Source organism: Cygnus olor, chromosome 19 (assembly GCF_009769625.2).
Source record: "Cygnus olor isolate bCygOlo1 chromosome 19, bCygOlo1.pri.v2, whole genome shotgun sequence".
NCBI lineage: Eukaryota > Metazoa > Chordata > Aves > Anseriformes > Anatidae > Cygnus > Cygnus olor.
The window spans coordinates 7,779,532-7,795,059 of NC_049187.1; the positions used below are offsets into that span (position 1 = coordinate 7,779,532).

At 43.6% G+C, this 15,528-nt stretch overlaps 1 protein-coding gene across 3 annotated transcripts in view; it reads left to right on the plus strand.

Moving 5' to 3' along the window:
- Positions 1-15,127, plus strand: part of ADAMTS13 (ADAM metallopeptidase with thrombospondin type 1 motif 13) — a 21,312-nt gene extending 6,185 nt beyond the window's left edge. For 2 of the 3 annotated variants that reach the window (XM_040531388.1, XM_040531387.1), the window contains exons 11-30: positions 262-366; positions 842-993; positions 1,121-1,184; positions 1,749-1,875; positions 2,099-2,247; positions 3,628-3,748; positions 4,441-4,521; positions 4,790-4,971; positions 5,429-5,564; positions 7,300-7,429; positions 8,118-8,307; positions 8,998-9,115; positions 9,478-9,607; positions 10,203-10,382; positions 10,959-11,163; positions 11,694-12,003; positions 12,352-12,498; positions 12,992-13,168; positions 13,514-13,698; positions 13,976-15,127. In XM_040531388.1, coding sequence (XP_040387322.1) covers positions 262-366; positions 842-993; positions 1,121-1,184; positions 1,749-1,875; positions 2,099-2,247; positions 3,628-3,748; positions 4,441-4,521; positions 4,790-4,971; positions 5,429-5,564; positions 7,300-7,429; positions 8,118-8,307; positions 8,998-9,115; positions 9,478-9,607; positions 10,203-10,382; positions 10,959-11,163; positions 11,694-12,003; positions 12,352-12,498; positions 12,992-13,168; positions 13,514-13,698; positions 13,976-14,134 — 3,048 coding nt within the window. In that variant the 3' untranslated portion in view covers positions 14,135-15,127. The remainder of the gene's footprint in view (positions 1-261; positions 367-841; positions 994-1,120; positions 1,185-1,748; positions 1,876-2,098; positions 2,248-3,627; positions 3,749-4,440; positions 4,522-4,789; positions 4,972-5,428; positions 5,565-7,299; positions 7,430-8,117; positions 8,308-8,997; positions 9,116-9,477; positions 9,608-10,202; positions 10,383-10,958; positions 11,164-11,693; positions 12,004-12,351; positions 12,499-12,991; positions 13,169-13,513; positions 13,699-13,975) is intronic. The other variant, XM_040531390.1, reaches the window with a different exon arrangement.
- The last annotated feature ends 401 nt before the right edge of the window (positions 15,128-15,528 follow it).

Below are 15,528 nucleotides of genomic sequence, written 5' to 3' on the forward strand. Positions count from 1 at the left end.
TGAGATTCAGGGAAAGGGAGCTAGAGACTTTGTTATTACAAAGGGACTGAAGGTACTTTTCTGCCTCAGATTTCTTGGCAAAGAGCAAACCTTAAAAGGGTTTTAAAATGCTTTTATTATTTCTGTTGCTGGCCTTCGTCCTTGTTGGGTAGCTGTGGGGACATCTGGGACATGCACCATTTAAACTGAGCAGCTTTTGTGATGGCAGTGTTGATGAGCCTAAGTGATTAATTGAACTCCTTGTTTTTTTTGTCACACCAGGACATATGTAAAGTTCTCTCATGCCATGTACAACCAGGAGACAAATCCAGTTGTACTCGGCTTCTTGTTCCCCTCTTGGATGGTACCGAGTGTGGAATCAGTAAGGTGAGGAGGCTGCTGATGCTCAGATGATGAAAAGAGTGGGTGCTATGGAGCTTGTTAGATAGCAAGACACTGTCTGTGGCTGGATGTTACATGGGACTCACTGCCTCTTGGACAGGGAGCTAAGGCCACACACTCAAGTCACAAACTGGTACAAGCTGATCTTGGTGTTCCATGTTGTCTTTATCTCTGGAGTTGCTTTGCAGTCCTATAGCCCATGTCTAAGCTCTTCTCCAAGGCTTTGCTTTCTACTCGAAATGGCATAAGCTCTTTATTTAAATCTCAATCTCATGTTATCCTATAATTAGGAAGGGGACTTTTCTTTTCTAACCTCTTGTGAGAAGGTGCCTTGTTCATCTTGGGATTCTCTGTGACAGTCTAGCTTGCCAAAAGAGGGATTTATTGCCACCCTTGCAGAAGCTAGCTCCGCTGGGTTCACTGTGGTGCTTCTGCCAATTTTGTGTATTCTTGGTCTCAGTGGTGCTTCAAGGGACGGTGCAGCTCTCTGGAAGAACTGAACCCCATGGCTGTAGTCCATGGGCAGTGGTCCAGCTGGAGCCCCTTTTCCTCCTGCTCCCGCAGCTGTGGAGGTGGAGTTGTGATAAGGCAGAGGTTCTGTAACAACCCCAGGTAAGAGGTGTGGGTCTGGGGAGTTTGCAAGGTCTCTTGGCCTTTTCAGGGCCAAGATGTCTGCATTTTGCTTTTTGCTTGGGATGAACCTGCCTCTGTAGAGGAGCTATTTTTCTGTCATTTTCAGGCCTGCTTTTGGGGGACAGGAGTGCCAGGGCAGCAGCATCCAAATGGAGATGTGCAATACTCAGGTAATGCAGCTGATTGCATCTTAGGAGCTTTTTTTCTTAATGCTGTTTAACCCTTTGAAAGCTGTATGGTTTGGAACTTCTCAAAGCTGATTGCTGTGGGAAGAGAAACTAAAGATCTGACATATTGTCTCCATCTGTTTGACAACAGGTGAGGTGTTTGTTCCACTGTGTCTGAAGACAACCGTGTTATTTAATAGCATTGTTCATATGTAACGAGGTATTTTCTCTACACCTTTATAGCAGGACAGATACCAAGAAAATAGTGACTCATGTAATGCTAGTTTTCTTCAGAGGGACATTCTTATATTGTTCCTATTTTACTTATTACCTCTCCCCCCCTCTTTTTTTTTTTCTTTGTATAAACAGCAAAGATCAGCTTCTGAACACAATTCTCTGCGTATCCTGTAGCCTCACTTTAAAGTGGTATTCTTTACTTGTAGTTGTTCTGATGTTTTCACTTACCAGCCACTGTTTTCTGCCTATGGCTAGTGAGTGAAATGCTGCTTGGGATTCTGTGCTCAATAACTTCTTTTCATTACCTGTACAATTCTCTCTGGGATGCAGGCCTGTTTGATGACCCAGCAGGACTTTATGGCTGAGCAGTGTGCAGCAACAAATTTAAAGCCGCTGTATCTCACCAAAGAAGTGCCATCCTTTTATACTTGGACTTCTGCTGTTGGCTTTGCCAAAGGTAAGGAAAGGCTGAGAAACCATGGTTTCTTTGTGAACGGGAGTTCTGATGGGCTTAACTCTACTTCCAAACCTAAAGGCCATTTCACTGATGGTTTTAGTTTCCAGGTGAAACCTGGGTGCTGTTTCTATCAGATTCTTTTGACTTCTTCCCATTGTTTGATGGCCAGTTGTGTGTTTTTCTGAAAGAGTAACTCCTTGGTCCTCCTGTCTGCCTCCTCCAGGGGACGTGCAGTGCAAGCACATGTGCAGGGCCATTGAAAATGAATTCATGGTAAGCCGTGAAGACAGTTTCATAGATGGAACCAGATGCGAGCAGGAAAACTCTGAACACAATGGAGCTTTCAGTCTGTGTGTAATGGGAAGCTGCAGAGTAAGTGATGAGAATCCAGGTGAACCTCTGACATGTAATCTGTGCTAAGTCACTTGAGTAGGAACCAGGGGAAGAAACACACTGTGTCCCAAACAACAGAGGGAGTCCTTCTCAAAAGAAGAGAGTTTTGCTGTAAGCTTACTGGATGTATTCCAACTAATCTAGTGTTGTCTGTGCATCCCCTGCCCTCTAGATAAGACATTTTGCTAATTATGCATTAATTAGATAAGGCTATTCATCCCTAATCCATGCAGCAATTGGTTTATGCCCTCTTTGAAGACACGTTGTTAGTTGTTTGGTTTACATGTTATAAATAGCCCTAGAAAATGCTGACTCTGGAGAGATGTTACATGATTTGAACGTATCTGGTCAGTGGAAAAGTGAGGAGGAAAACCTAGGAATCATAGCTCTGCAAATTGATTGTTGCATCAACAGTAATTAAAATTGAAGTATAACTTTTTTTTTTCTGGATTGGAAGTGAGAAAGGCGTTCTTTCTCCCCCTCAATGTGTGGATGTTAGTAACTGTGCCCACTGTTGGCCCTGTTGTTTTGTTGTCTGTGGTTTCAAATACATACTTTGTAAATTTTATGTTTTTCTGATTCCCCTGGTGTTCAGAATGCTTTGTAATGCATTTCCAGCTAGTGAACAGCAGAGGGCATAGGCATAACCTATTCTGATTTCTGCCGTTCTGTTGGCAATAGTGATAAATATGTATGTTACAGCAGCAGCCAAAGCCTGGTATCAGTGCCTCTAGCATAAATTCAGCAGTTGCACATGTTTTGCTGCTAAGCCTGCTGAGATCCTCCTGTAGCTTTGTGTAAATTTGTCTTGCTCATAGGAATGAGGATAGAATCCCTGTTCTGAGCTCCATGGGACTGAGGGACAGGCTGAAAGATGTGAGCTGGGTGTGTATTTGGGGAGCTAAATGTTCCTTTAGAACCTAACGTTCATGTTTAATGTTTTCCTGGGTGCTTTTCTTTTTTTTTTTTTTTTTTTTTTTGCCTCCAGAAAAAGACCATAGAAGAGAGAGTAAAGAGCTTTAGATTTAGGTCTAAATCTAAATAATAATAATCTAAATAATAATAATAATAATAATAATTTAAATAATTCAGGAGAAATCTTTCTGGTCTGCTTTTTATGGGAAAAATGAATTCACACAATTAATGCAACTTTGTGCTCTCAGCTAAGACTTTCCAATCCCTAGCTTTGTAAGCTGCTGCACAGCATACCTAGGTATGAATACACCTTTGTCTGTTTGTCTTCTTAAATTCAAATTACAGATGAAAAAGGCAGTTTGAGGAACTCGGGCAATGTTGCTTTCGCTTGCTTGTTTTCTTCACAGAATAGGCCAATCTTGACAGACTCTCCTCTTTGCTCAGGCATTCGGGTGTGATGGCCAGATGGACTCCAAGAAGATGATGGACTCTTGCAGGGTCTGTGGGGGCGATAACTCCACTTGCACCAAAGTGAGCGGATCTTACACAGAAGGAAAAGCTAAAGGTGTGTAGTCCTCAGCCTCAACGTTATGGTACTGTTTGTAGGAGATGCACAGCATATTAAGTGTTCTTAATTTTCTTTATGTGACTTCTTGTTTCTGCTTCTGCTTGTTCTTTTTTTTATGGAGGATATGGTTTTGGAGTATGAGTAGTCAAGAGAAGGGAGCTAAGATCTGTGGCAGTCATGTAGGCGTTGTGTGGGCACAGTGACTTCTTTTCACAGTTCTTCTCTGGACATGGATGAGAAATGTAGCCATTTGGGAATTCATGCAAATTCATGGGATCTGAGAGCTGTGTCAGATGCTGCTTGAGATGTTAAACATCCATTTGGGAACTGATCTGGCTCTTGCAGTATCACACACAGATATACGTAAAAAGAGCAAATGAAAAATGAGAACAGAACACAGAATTCAGTTGTTTTGTTGTCTGTATTCATCGTTACTGTGTTCAAGCCAAGCTGATAGAGCTAAGGTCAGTGTGAATTTAAGCCTGTTGGCCATCACTGTTGTATCTTTATTTTTTTAGTATTAGCTATATAACCTCCGTCTGCAATAAGATCTGTTGCTGCCTGCAAGGCTCATCCTGCAATAGATATTAAGCTAATAAGGTGAAGTGGGGTTGTAATCCCTTGACTTCTTAAAACAGGTACAGTGGGGAAAGGTGACCTTATGTTCTTTTTTTTTCCCATCCTTTCAGACTATGTTACATTTTTGTCCCTGCCTTATAACACCACCTTGGTCCATATTATCAATCAGAGACCACTCTTCACACATTTGGGTGAGTTGAATGAAAAGGAGAAGAGGGAATACAGGCAGGGCTCAAACAAGCTTGTAAAAACAAGCAACACAATCTGGGAGGAAAGTTCTTGATGATGCACTTTTTGTGGGATGCTCTCCGGTGGGAAGTGGTAGAAGCCATGCCCTTTGAGATGTCTGATTTAGATCAAACTGGTTTCTAACAAATGGGCAGTGTGTAGCTGCCAGCACCAGGGGATTCTGTGTCTGCATCATATCACTTAACCTCACTGCTACTTTTGCTCCTCTAGCTGTGAAGGTTAAAGGTGAGTATGTGGTTGCTGGAAAGGGAAAAATCTCATTGAATGTCACCTATCCATCGGTTCTGGAGGACAGACAGATCAAATACAAAGTGTTTCTCACCGAGAACAACCTGCCAAGCCTGGAGGAAGTCCATGTGGATGGGCCAACCCAAGAAGAGATTGAAATACAGGTAAATAAGCATAGAGTTGGAAAGGGGCCAGTCAGAACTTACCAGGCTGAATTTGTGTGGCTCGGCTGCAGTGCAGAGCCCAGGTGTGTTGGGCTTTGTGCCCAAAGCTGCTGCAACTGGTGTTCTCTAAGCGTGATGGCCTTCCTCTTTTTGGGAAGTGCTGAGGGTGTACTGCCTACAGGCTTTCTGCAGGCCTGGGGGATGGGTGTGTGGGGAAAAGGCATACTGAGTTAAACCTTTTGCTTGGCTTAATCTTTTTTTTTTCTTTTTTTTTTTTTTTCCACTGCCCTGTGCGCAGAACTCACAGTCTAGGTACTCTCACTGTGTCTGGCAAGAACTGATTGCCATAGCATTAAGGCTCAGGACTGGATGGAAAGGGGGACTATATTCTCTTGTCTGTCCTGAGAAATGACCCTGAACCGATCTACGTATTGACCACAACCTTTTCTTTCATTAGGTTTATAGAAGGTATGGGAAAGAATATGGCAATGCCACCAACCCAGACATCACCTACAGCTACTTTGTGCCAAAAGAGAATCAGACATATATGTGGATTCCTCAACAGGGGTCATGTTCAGTGACTTGTGGGGAAGGTGAGGCAGGAATACTCAGTCCTTACTTCTTATGGAGGTCTGGACAGACTTAATTTGGCTGGCTGATATTCACCCAGATCTTCAGAAATAAGTGTGACTTATCAGTGGTAGATACTTGGTTAGAAGTTATTAAACAACTGAAATTAATTTAAAAGTAAATGCTGGAAGTGAGCTCCAGTTGCCAGTGCTAAGCTGAACTAAGGAAAAGGGCAGTACAGCTTTTGAATTAAACTAGCAAATCAGTGAATGAGCCGAATCATCAAAATGATATTGAAAATGTTTTATCCTGAAGAGGATTTTTAAATTGTTTTTAGCCTACCTTCTGGCTTTAAGACTCAATTTCCTCAGATTTTTCAAAGTTATTGAAGACTGTAATTTGAAGTTGGTTAAACATCAAAAATCTGAGACCAAAGTATCCAGTGTCTAACTAAAGCCTTGGAGCTAATTATAAAGATTCCTTCTTAGAATTCTATTCCTGTGTTGTGGCTAATCCTTTCTGTCTCCCTGTGGAAATCATAGTGCAGATTGTAACAGAACACTCTGGTAGATGGTTTGACATCTTGTTTACCAGATAGTACAGATGACTCTGGCAAGCTTTTTGAGACTTCTACGACAAAGATTTAGTAAATACATTACAAGTCAATCTTTAGGACTAGTTATGTCTGGAGAGCTTTTCTCCGGTAGATTCTGTAGGTGAACTGTTTGCTGAAACCCTGAGGTAGAGAACTCAAAATGCTGTAAAGCCTCCCAGCTAATACAGTCACTAAGAGAAAATTGAGAAAGCTGGTTCTTAAAATAACAGGGAAGGCTGAGAATCCAAGATGAAATTGTGTCTTGAGAGCTGAAAGTTGTGGTCAGATCCTCCTTATCAACAAACGTTATTTGAAAACAAGATGGGTAGTGAAAAGATAACATTGCTGACTTATTCTTGACATTTTGCTTCTCGGGGTCATGCTCCTTGGGATGCAGGAATGCCTTGTTGGTAACTCATTCACTGCAAAGGAGGCTCTCTACAGCTTTGCTTATAACTTTTTTCGAGTTTGGATCTTCACCCAGTTTACCTGTTGAGCTCCTTTCTGTAATGTCTTTCCACAAATCTGGAGCAAGTTTATTTTGAACTGGGCACCTTGTTAAGTTCAGTAATGTTAAAAATCTTGTTTATAGCTGTAATTTATGAATATTCCATGTCTTGCATGGCACAGGAACTGCAAGTCTGCGATTTCTCTCCTGCTACCCCTAATCTGGTTCTGAATATTGATGATCACTCTGAGGACATTGGCACGGTGTTGTCTGGGTACAGGCGCTGTGTGACGATATTACATGATAAGTTCTACAGGAAGTCAAATGGCTGACTGTTAGGGCTTATTTTCAGCAACCTGTCTCATCAGTCAGACATCAAGATCGTTTGAAGTAATTTGGACCAAATTATGATTGATATCCTTGCTCTTGCAAATGGCCAGTTTAGAGTGATCTTTCCATTTTGACAGTGGATTATCCATCAAATTTTTCGTCTTCTGGCGTGTTCATCCTGGAAAGTCACTTTAAAACTCTTGAGGAAAAGTTACATCAGAAATACGAATTTTGTGTGTTTTCAGAAGGTCTGCATTCCCAAATATACCATTTTTTCCTACACAGATGATTTAGATAAAGCAAAATTACAGGATCTTCCTAAAATCATAGAGGTGAACTGTTCACTTTGTTTATAACTTCCTTTCCTTTTCCTTTTGTATCCCAGGGACACGACCAGTGAATCACGTGTGTTTTGACCAGACAAAGAATGAAGCAACAGAGGATCAGTTGTGCCTGGAATTCCCACAACCCCTTTCAAGGCACGAACCCTGTGCCATGGAACCATGCCTGTACAGGTTGGTGTTTCTGAAAGCTAATCTGAATTCTCACTTTGTTTGTCCTTTCTCTGCAAGTTAATCCTGTCTCTGCAGTTTCTTTTGCATTGCACAAGGTGAAAAAAAGGAGAGGTGTAGAGGTAGTTTCTTCCTAATTATAAAGACATAGCTGATTCCAAACCATGTTCTGTCTTCCCTGGTCCCATGAAGTAACTGAGATGCCAATTGAAGGAATGAGAAATAGCCCTTCCATTTTTAATTTATTTTTTACAGTAAGTCCACTAAGTAAAAATAATGCTCGTATACTTTGGGGGCATGGCCAGTGGAAGATGTCTGATCACATCCTTTCCAAGACTGTGCAAACAAAGGTTTTATCTTATTGTGGAGTACATCCTTGTGTTAATTAGACTCAAAAGAGAACCAAGAGCCAAGCCTGCACAGACATTGATCTCACGGACATTTTAATGTTTAATAAAAGGGGATTACACTGTGAACTATAGTTCTTTGGCTTAGGTGCTTTTAGCCCTAGAGAGATGTCTGTGCAAGGACTTAAATTTCTGGCAGTCATTCTCTCAATCATGTCCAGAATAGGCCCTTGAAATAGAGAAGCTGAGTACTTTGTATGACCCATTTCTGCAATCAGTGGCATGAGTAATAAACCTCCGTGATTCAGATGAGAAATAGGGTGATACGATTACTTCCCATTTAGGTGGAAGATATCTCAGACAAATGAATGCTCTGCTGTCTGTGGAACCGGCATTGCACAGCAGAATCTGACCTGTGTTCAGCTTCATAATGGGATGGAGACTGTTGTGGATGACAGCTTATGTCCAGCAGAAGAAAAACCCCTCTCCGTTGTGCCGTGTGTGGTTAACGTCTGCCCTTTGGGCTGGGACAAAGTGAGTTTATTGGCTTGGCTTTCAGGAGTTTTACTGAGACGTTGAGGCTTGTAACCCGCAGGAGGCTACCAGTTGGAAAGCACCGCATTACTACAGTAGGCTGGGATGGTGGTTTATAGCGAGGATGTCCGTCCAATTAAAGGTTCAACTTGTGTCTTTAGAAAGCTCTGTCCCTTTTAATTTATGCTGCTGGATTCAACAATTATTAGTGGTGGTTTGTTTATGGCAGCTGTTAACTTGATTCCTTCTTTGTTTCTCCTCAGAGCCCAAAAAAAAGTCAGAAACAGAAATAACTGTTGTTGCTCTGATAAATACTTCACTGTCAAACAGAGAGGTTCTGACATGGGAGGGAAGAATACTAACAGGGAAGAGGACTTCTCAGCACTGGACGCCTGGTCCAAACCCATACTGGGGAGCCACTGCCAGGTTTATGTTTACCAGTGAGGAAGAGACCGCTTTAGGCATCTCTGTTCAGCCTCAAGTAGTGTTAATTAGGATGGCTCTTGGCTGTTGGAAGTCTTTATTCCTGGGACTTAAACTTGTATGCTCTGCAAAAATGGAAAAACTGCTTAAATGTGCCTGTGAATATGTTGTGGGTTTGATCTGGAGGTATCCCCTGGCTTCATTACATCAGGACCCATGGCAAAGCAGGTGCCAGTGTTGGTTTGGTTCTTTTTGTTCTCTTCTGAGGAGGAAGACACACACTTGCTTCAGACTCTGGAGTCACTTGGACATATCCAACTGGAAAATCAGACTGTGTATGTCTGGAGCCCTCTAGCTGGAGAGTGTTCAGTGTCCTGTGGTAGAGGTGAGATCTTTCAATGCTGCAGAAAAATGTTACTTGGCTGTACGTGTGAGCTCAGACCTAGGAACCTCAGGGACCTGGTCATTTCTCCTCTACAGATCAAAGTGCATGTGTAGCTGTGGTCACAAATTTCTTGAGTCTGGAAGAGACAAGGGGGTCTGGCGCAAGACATGGAATAGTTTAGAGGGCTGTCTGGCTGTTGCTGTGTTCCAGAGTTGGGGAAAATGAGTGGAATGAGCATGCCTGGGGCTTGAGCAGTTTGCTTGTTTTGTACACACAGACGTGGTTGGCACTGCTTTTGTTACTCTGGGCTTATTTTCAAACCTTGCATGCATGCCATGGAGTAAACTTGGTTCCTTTTCTAGGTGAGACTCAGATACAGTATGTATGTGTAGCTTTTGACACCAAAGAAAAAATCCAAGAAGAAAATTGTCATCCAGTGCCAAAGCCAGAGAGCAGGGTGGAAGTCTGCAATCTCGGTCCCTGCCCACCAAGGTAAAGCAGTTACCGAGGGACCATGAGCCAGTTAGAGGTTTTTCCTTCCTATTTGTATGTCCAGTGACATAGCAAGTAAGGGTTGAGCTACTCTGGAGATGTTATCTTCCTCTCCTCAGCTTTGAAAGCAAGAGAATGCCCTGGCTAGCCAGCTGCAAAAACAGTAGCAGTGGTCCATTCTCACCAAACTAACGGAGTCTTTCCTGGGCTGGTATATTCTCAAGCAGAACTAAGTGAAGTCTTTGGAGTTTAAGTCCAGGGGAAAACTGAATCTCTGAGGAAGTGGGAACAAATAATCCATGACTGCAAAATGTGGTGACATGTTTGCCAGCCACGTGGCATCAAAGAACGTAGCTAGTATTAAATGCTCTAAGAATCTGGGGTAGCTGCTCTGAGAACTAGAGGAAATTGATTGCGCTTTCTTAGGATTTCAAGCCACACTCAGTGAGGTGAGTGGTGATCTCTCCAATATTAGTAAGTGTGTATGTGTGCATTAACAGAATTCTGGGTGTACTTCCATAGACTGGCTGGGTTTAAAATCCAGGGCGGATGGGTAGCAGCTGGGGGTACTCATTGACGGCTGCATTGTTCCCAGGTGGCATTACAAAATGGGCTCATGCAGTGCAAGCTGTGGAGGAGGTGTGATGCACAAGGTCCTCTACTGTGCAAGGGAAATCGGGCAGAAGGCAGAAGAGATCATGGCAGACACCCAGTGTGATGGTTTGCCTCGCCCAAAGGAGCAGGAGCCATGTAATTTGGAGCCGTGCCCCCCAAGGTCGAAATGGACCACACGAGTGGTTGTTTGTAAATGTGTGTGGTGTGATCTAGGGTATGGCTTAGGGTTGAGAAATGGGGCAGAGCTTGCCTTGGCCTGTTTGTTGTGTGACTGGACTATACTGGGATCTGAACTTTTTTTACGTGCTACAGGATGCCACTCCCAGGACCAAATAACCCTGGGTTGTTTTTTTAATCTGACTGCTCAGAGCGTTGTGCATTTTGGAGGGAGATCCAATTGCTTTTGTTGTTAAGCCTCTCTATGTCACCCTGAGGAGAACTGTAATGGACATAGAGCAAGACTCGATGTATACTTGGAGTCTGTGTGCTTCCTGTAAAATGTGAATGCCCTTTCTTTGGGTCCAACACCAAACCTGTTCTGGAATGCCTAACCTTGTTTCAGAGGCTGCTGTAAGCACTGCATGCAGCAAAGTGTGTGAGCTGGAGGGGTGAAGGAAGCTGCTGAGAAGCAGAAAGGGGGGAAGGATGAGGGAGCTACATTATGGTCTCTATGGTGAGAAATAATAGAGGGTAGGGATTCATCCCTAACTTCATTTTTCTCCTTGTCCTCTGTTAGATGGAAGACAATCCCAGCTGGCCCGTGTTCCTCCAGCTGTGGGCTTGGCTTAGCTGTTCAGCTGGTCACCTGTGTGCAGGTTCACCAAGGCAAAGAGATTTTGCTGGAGGAACATTCATGTCCTGTGTCAGAGAAGCCCCTTACCAGCATCCCCTGTGTCATCCGAAGGTGCTCTTACGAATGGAGCTTCAGTGAATGGACAGAGGTATCAGCTCCAGTTCAGATGCAGTCCTTGGTTTCTAAGTGCAGCAGTTTTATAGCCATTCACTTTCATAAAGGAAACAGGAGAGAAATACCACTTCTGCCTTGTGTATTTACTTCCCACAGAAATGCTAAACTGTTTCTAGTTTTTTCTTTTTTTTTGTTTTCCACCCATTCCCGTGTCCTTTATTTAGCAGCTGTAGGTGTGCTTCCTGCATTTTTCAGCTCAGGTTTCGGCTGCTGTTTAATAATGATCTTTGGCATGCATTCTTCTGGAATGCAGATCTTGGATCTCTTGAGGAAGTGGTTCTGTAGTTCAAAGATACAGTTTAGAGGATCCCCTGGGAGGTGGGCCGGCTTTGCTATTCCCATCTTATAGCTGGTGAAACTAGAGAACTAAAAGGCCAAGTGGCAGAACAGCATCAGTGAACAACAGATCAGAGCCCTAGATAGTGCCTGAGCAAATAAATGTATTTATTTCTGAATACCAATTGAAATATATGTATAAAGGCCTGTGGGTTTCTTCCTCTGCAGTGTTCAACTTCATGTGGGAATGGTGTTCAGACACGGCAGGATTTCTGCCTCAACCCGCTAACCCGTAAGCACGTGAACCCCATCTTCTGCAGGCACTTCCCCAAGGCCATCGTGCTACGTGGCTGCTTCGCAGGGCCCTGTCCTGAGCAGGTGGTGGGGACCAGGTCCCATGGAGCAGAGCTGCAGACAGTGACACCAGCCATGCATCCTACGACAGCTGCAACCGCTGAAAGGGAGAGATATAAGGACCTGGATCTTCCTCCTTCTGCCGTGCCAGCTGTCCCTCAGGAGCAGACGGAGACCAGTGGAGGTGAGGAGGGCATGACCAAAGGGTCGAGATAGCTACTTACTGTGTGTGGCTGGGTTCCAGTGACCCTACTGCCATACACAGACAGGAGCACGGGAGGGAATGCGCCTGCTTAGGAGGGACCGTATGCCATGAGCTGTCCATGCTGTCTGAGCCAGGAACAATTACTTCCTTCCCTCGACTTCCCAAAGCTCTTCAGAGTTGAGACTCTGTGGGGCAGCAACTGGCTCTTCCTGTGCTTTACCTGGAAGGTGGGCACACTGTTGGCGCTTGTCTGTTTACTGTGCCGTGAAAGGACTGAGTGCTGTTATCAGCAGCTGGATGTGTTTCTTGTCTGTCTCTGTTTCACAGGTGTCTGTGGAAAGCTCTTTCTTAATGCCACTGGGGTCATCAACATGACAGGTGTAGACAGAAGTGAGTGCACTGTGGCCATTGGACGTCCTCTAGGGGAGGAGATAACACTCAGTGTTCTGGAGAGCTCCCTGAACTGCAGTGCAGGTACTGCCCAGGGCTAACTGGGAACTAGCCTGGCCCTTTGGGAAACCTGCACATCGTTTGCCTGCATGCTTTGGTGCCCTCAATGGTTTTTGCTGCCTTGTGTAATCTCTGAAACCATTTTATAAGTTTTTCTGTTCCACCAAGTCTTTGCTAGATGGGACTAAACTAAGATGATGCCTTTCCTCCCCCTACATGATGATTTCGTATTTGTTATTATTATTATGATTTTGATAGATACGGGGTTAAAGGAACTTATGGGGTTAAAGAAGCTTCCTACTTCGGCCTGTTAAAAACTATGTAATGTACCCTCTTGTTGGAATCAATATGGTTAGATTAGTTAACTGGACTGTTTCATGAAAGATTTCGATAAGATAGGGGCAAGAAGCACAAATTACTTGATTTCTGACCTATGTAATGTAGGAAACTGAACTGCATTCATACCTACCTCACGTAAAGTAAAAGTGTTTCTAGTCCCTGTGCTCATCCATTCCAGGTGAAGTCGTGTTGTTTTCTGGGCGAATGATGTGGCGGACAGGCTGCAGGAAGCTCCCTTTGTCACTGATAAATTCCAGAACAAATACATTGATTGTGAAACAGCGTGTTTTGCTGCCAGGAAATGGTGTTGTTCTTCAGTACAACAGCAGAAATGCAACTAAAAAATATTACCAAGGTACCTCACTGAAAGCTTCGCTATTGCTTTAAATTAGGGGACCCATGGCAAGGCCTGCAGAGTTCCATAGGTCGTGGTGTCTATGGGAATCTATGGAAACCTTGCTCCATCTCTACGAGCTAATAAGCCCCTTTTCAAGGAGTGTCAGAATGGATACTATCTGTGGACTGCCCCTCTGTTTTAAAGGCAAGCCCCCTGCAGGTGTTTGCTTATGCTTGGAGGTTCCCAGATGAAAATCCTCAGAGAAACTTTTCTGTCTGTGTTTAATTTAAACCATTTTTTTTCTTGGAGATACCGGACACATCTCTAAATCATTTTCTCTTCTGCTCCCCTTCCCCCTCTCAGACTGTGACAAGCAGCTGTTTGGTCCCCGAGGTGAAATAGTGAATCCTGTGCAGTCACCTGGTCAAAGGCATGAAGCAGTGTGTCGGACCTTCATTAATGTGGCTCCTCAGCATCGCATAGCTATCCGAGCCCTGTATATTGACCTGGGCAGTGAGAACAACCAAACCCAGTTTAATTACATCCTGGTGAGTCAGAAGCCCAGAGGGGGTGGTTTAGATGGGCAAGGACCCATCTGCTCATAAGAGATTTACATCCAGACGCAAAGCTCAGTCAAGATCTGAGAGGTCAGACTGTTATGTAAATGTAGATGTGAGTGAGCACTACTTATGTCTATCATATTTCTTCTAACATTTATATAGGATAGCTTTTCCCCTGAGTGACCAATTGGCAAGACCCCAGTATTTTGTGGATGCTTGACTTGTAGGCTATTATAATATAATGGTTTGGTCTTTCTTTATTCAGATCCGTGACGTAAGCACCATGAAGACAATGGTGTTTCATGGGAGACAGCAATTCTTCTGGCAATCAACAGGAAGCCAAGCTGAAATTGAATTTCACGGAAACGTTAAGGAACACCGAACCAGTTTCTGGGCTGAATATCATGCTGCTGAACCCAAATAAAAGGGGAAGAAAGGCTGTGCTCGAGTTAGTCACTGCTGCCTGCTCACTGCTAGAGGTCACACAAGTCATTTAACCTTTTTGCAATTGCTTCCCCGTCTACTGAGTGAGAACAGTAATATCTACTGACTCTGCTGGGATCTCAGTTAACACATACAGAGTTTATGCAAAAGACACGCAACTACCAAATATTTAGCAAATAGTCCTCATACAGACCTATCTGTGTTGACTGGTATTAATGCAGTGTCTGCAATTAGTGTCTTGGACATTGAGGTCTCAGGGTCCTTCTTCTGTTATATGCTGTGACCTTTTAGGATGATCATTTTATTTCTCAGTGTCCCCTTAGAAACCTCTGTATAGCACAAGTAGCTAAGATTATGGTTTAACAATTAAATTCACGCCCCTGCAGTGGAAAAGCCCGTTAAAATGAGGCCCGTTGAAATTCTGGGAAATTATAAAGAAAGCAAAGATGTGTAGGGCAGCGGGCTTTAAGAACAAGAGGACTAGACAAATGTATGAGGGCAAGTCGGTTTCTTGGCCCAGAAGGGTGGTGCAACACTAGGACAGGTCACCTGGAATGCTGATGGAATTGCCACCCTCAAATGTCTTCAGGACTTTGCTAGACCAATGCGTGGCCGGCCTGGTCAAGCACTGGTGACAGTTGGCTTTGTAGGGAGGAATAAATGACTTCCCGAGGTCCCTCCCCAGCCGTCACAGCTGCGGTTCTGTTACTGCATGTCTGATGGTAACACCAGTACTTCTTTTCTATGGGAAAAATAAAAGAGTTCTGTCTCTTAATGATGGGTTTGGTGCCAAGGGATATTTACTCAGATAATAGTAGCTGTGCTAATAATCTGCTTGTATCTGCATCTCAAAGGAACTGTGCGCTGAGAGATTGTTGAGACTGCGTGATACAAGTTGTAGCAGGAAGAGGTATTTTAGAACAGTGACAAATATTCACTCAAGTTTGACCTAAATATATTTCTAAAGTTGTTGTGTGGTTTGTTTGTTTTATTTAATGTCTTGAACATTTTGAAGGATTCTCCTCCTTCGGTACAAGTCCTCATCAAAATCTCAGTGTTCTGCTGAAGGGATCTTTTCCAGACCTGAAGCCTGGCTGGACACGGCTGCCCCTACCCTTCACGCTGGATACAATAAATGGTTCTGCCTGGGCAGTTTTAATCCTACCTCTGCTTTTTTTCAGCTGAATTCCCTGACATCTTTTTGCAACCACAAAATCTTATTTTCTTCAGTCTTCTTAGTAATGGTTTTTGCTGGTTCCGCCTGGATTTTTTTGCTTGCCAGCCTCCAGATTTACGTTCCGTTCCTGGAAGAGCTAGAAAGTAGATTCTTGAAGCAAGATCCTTGAGGAACTGAATATATCAGCTGTCCCACTG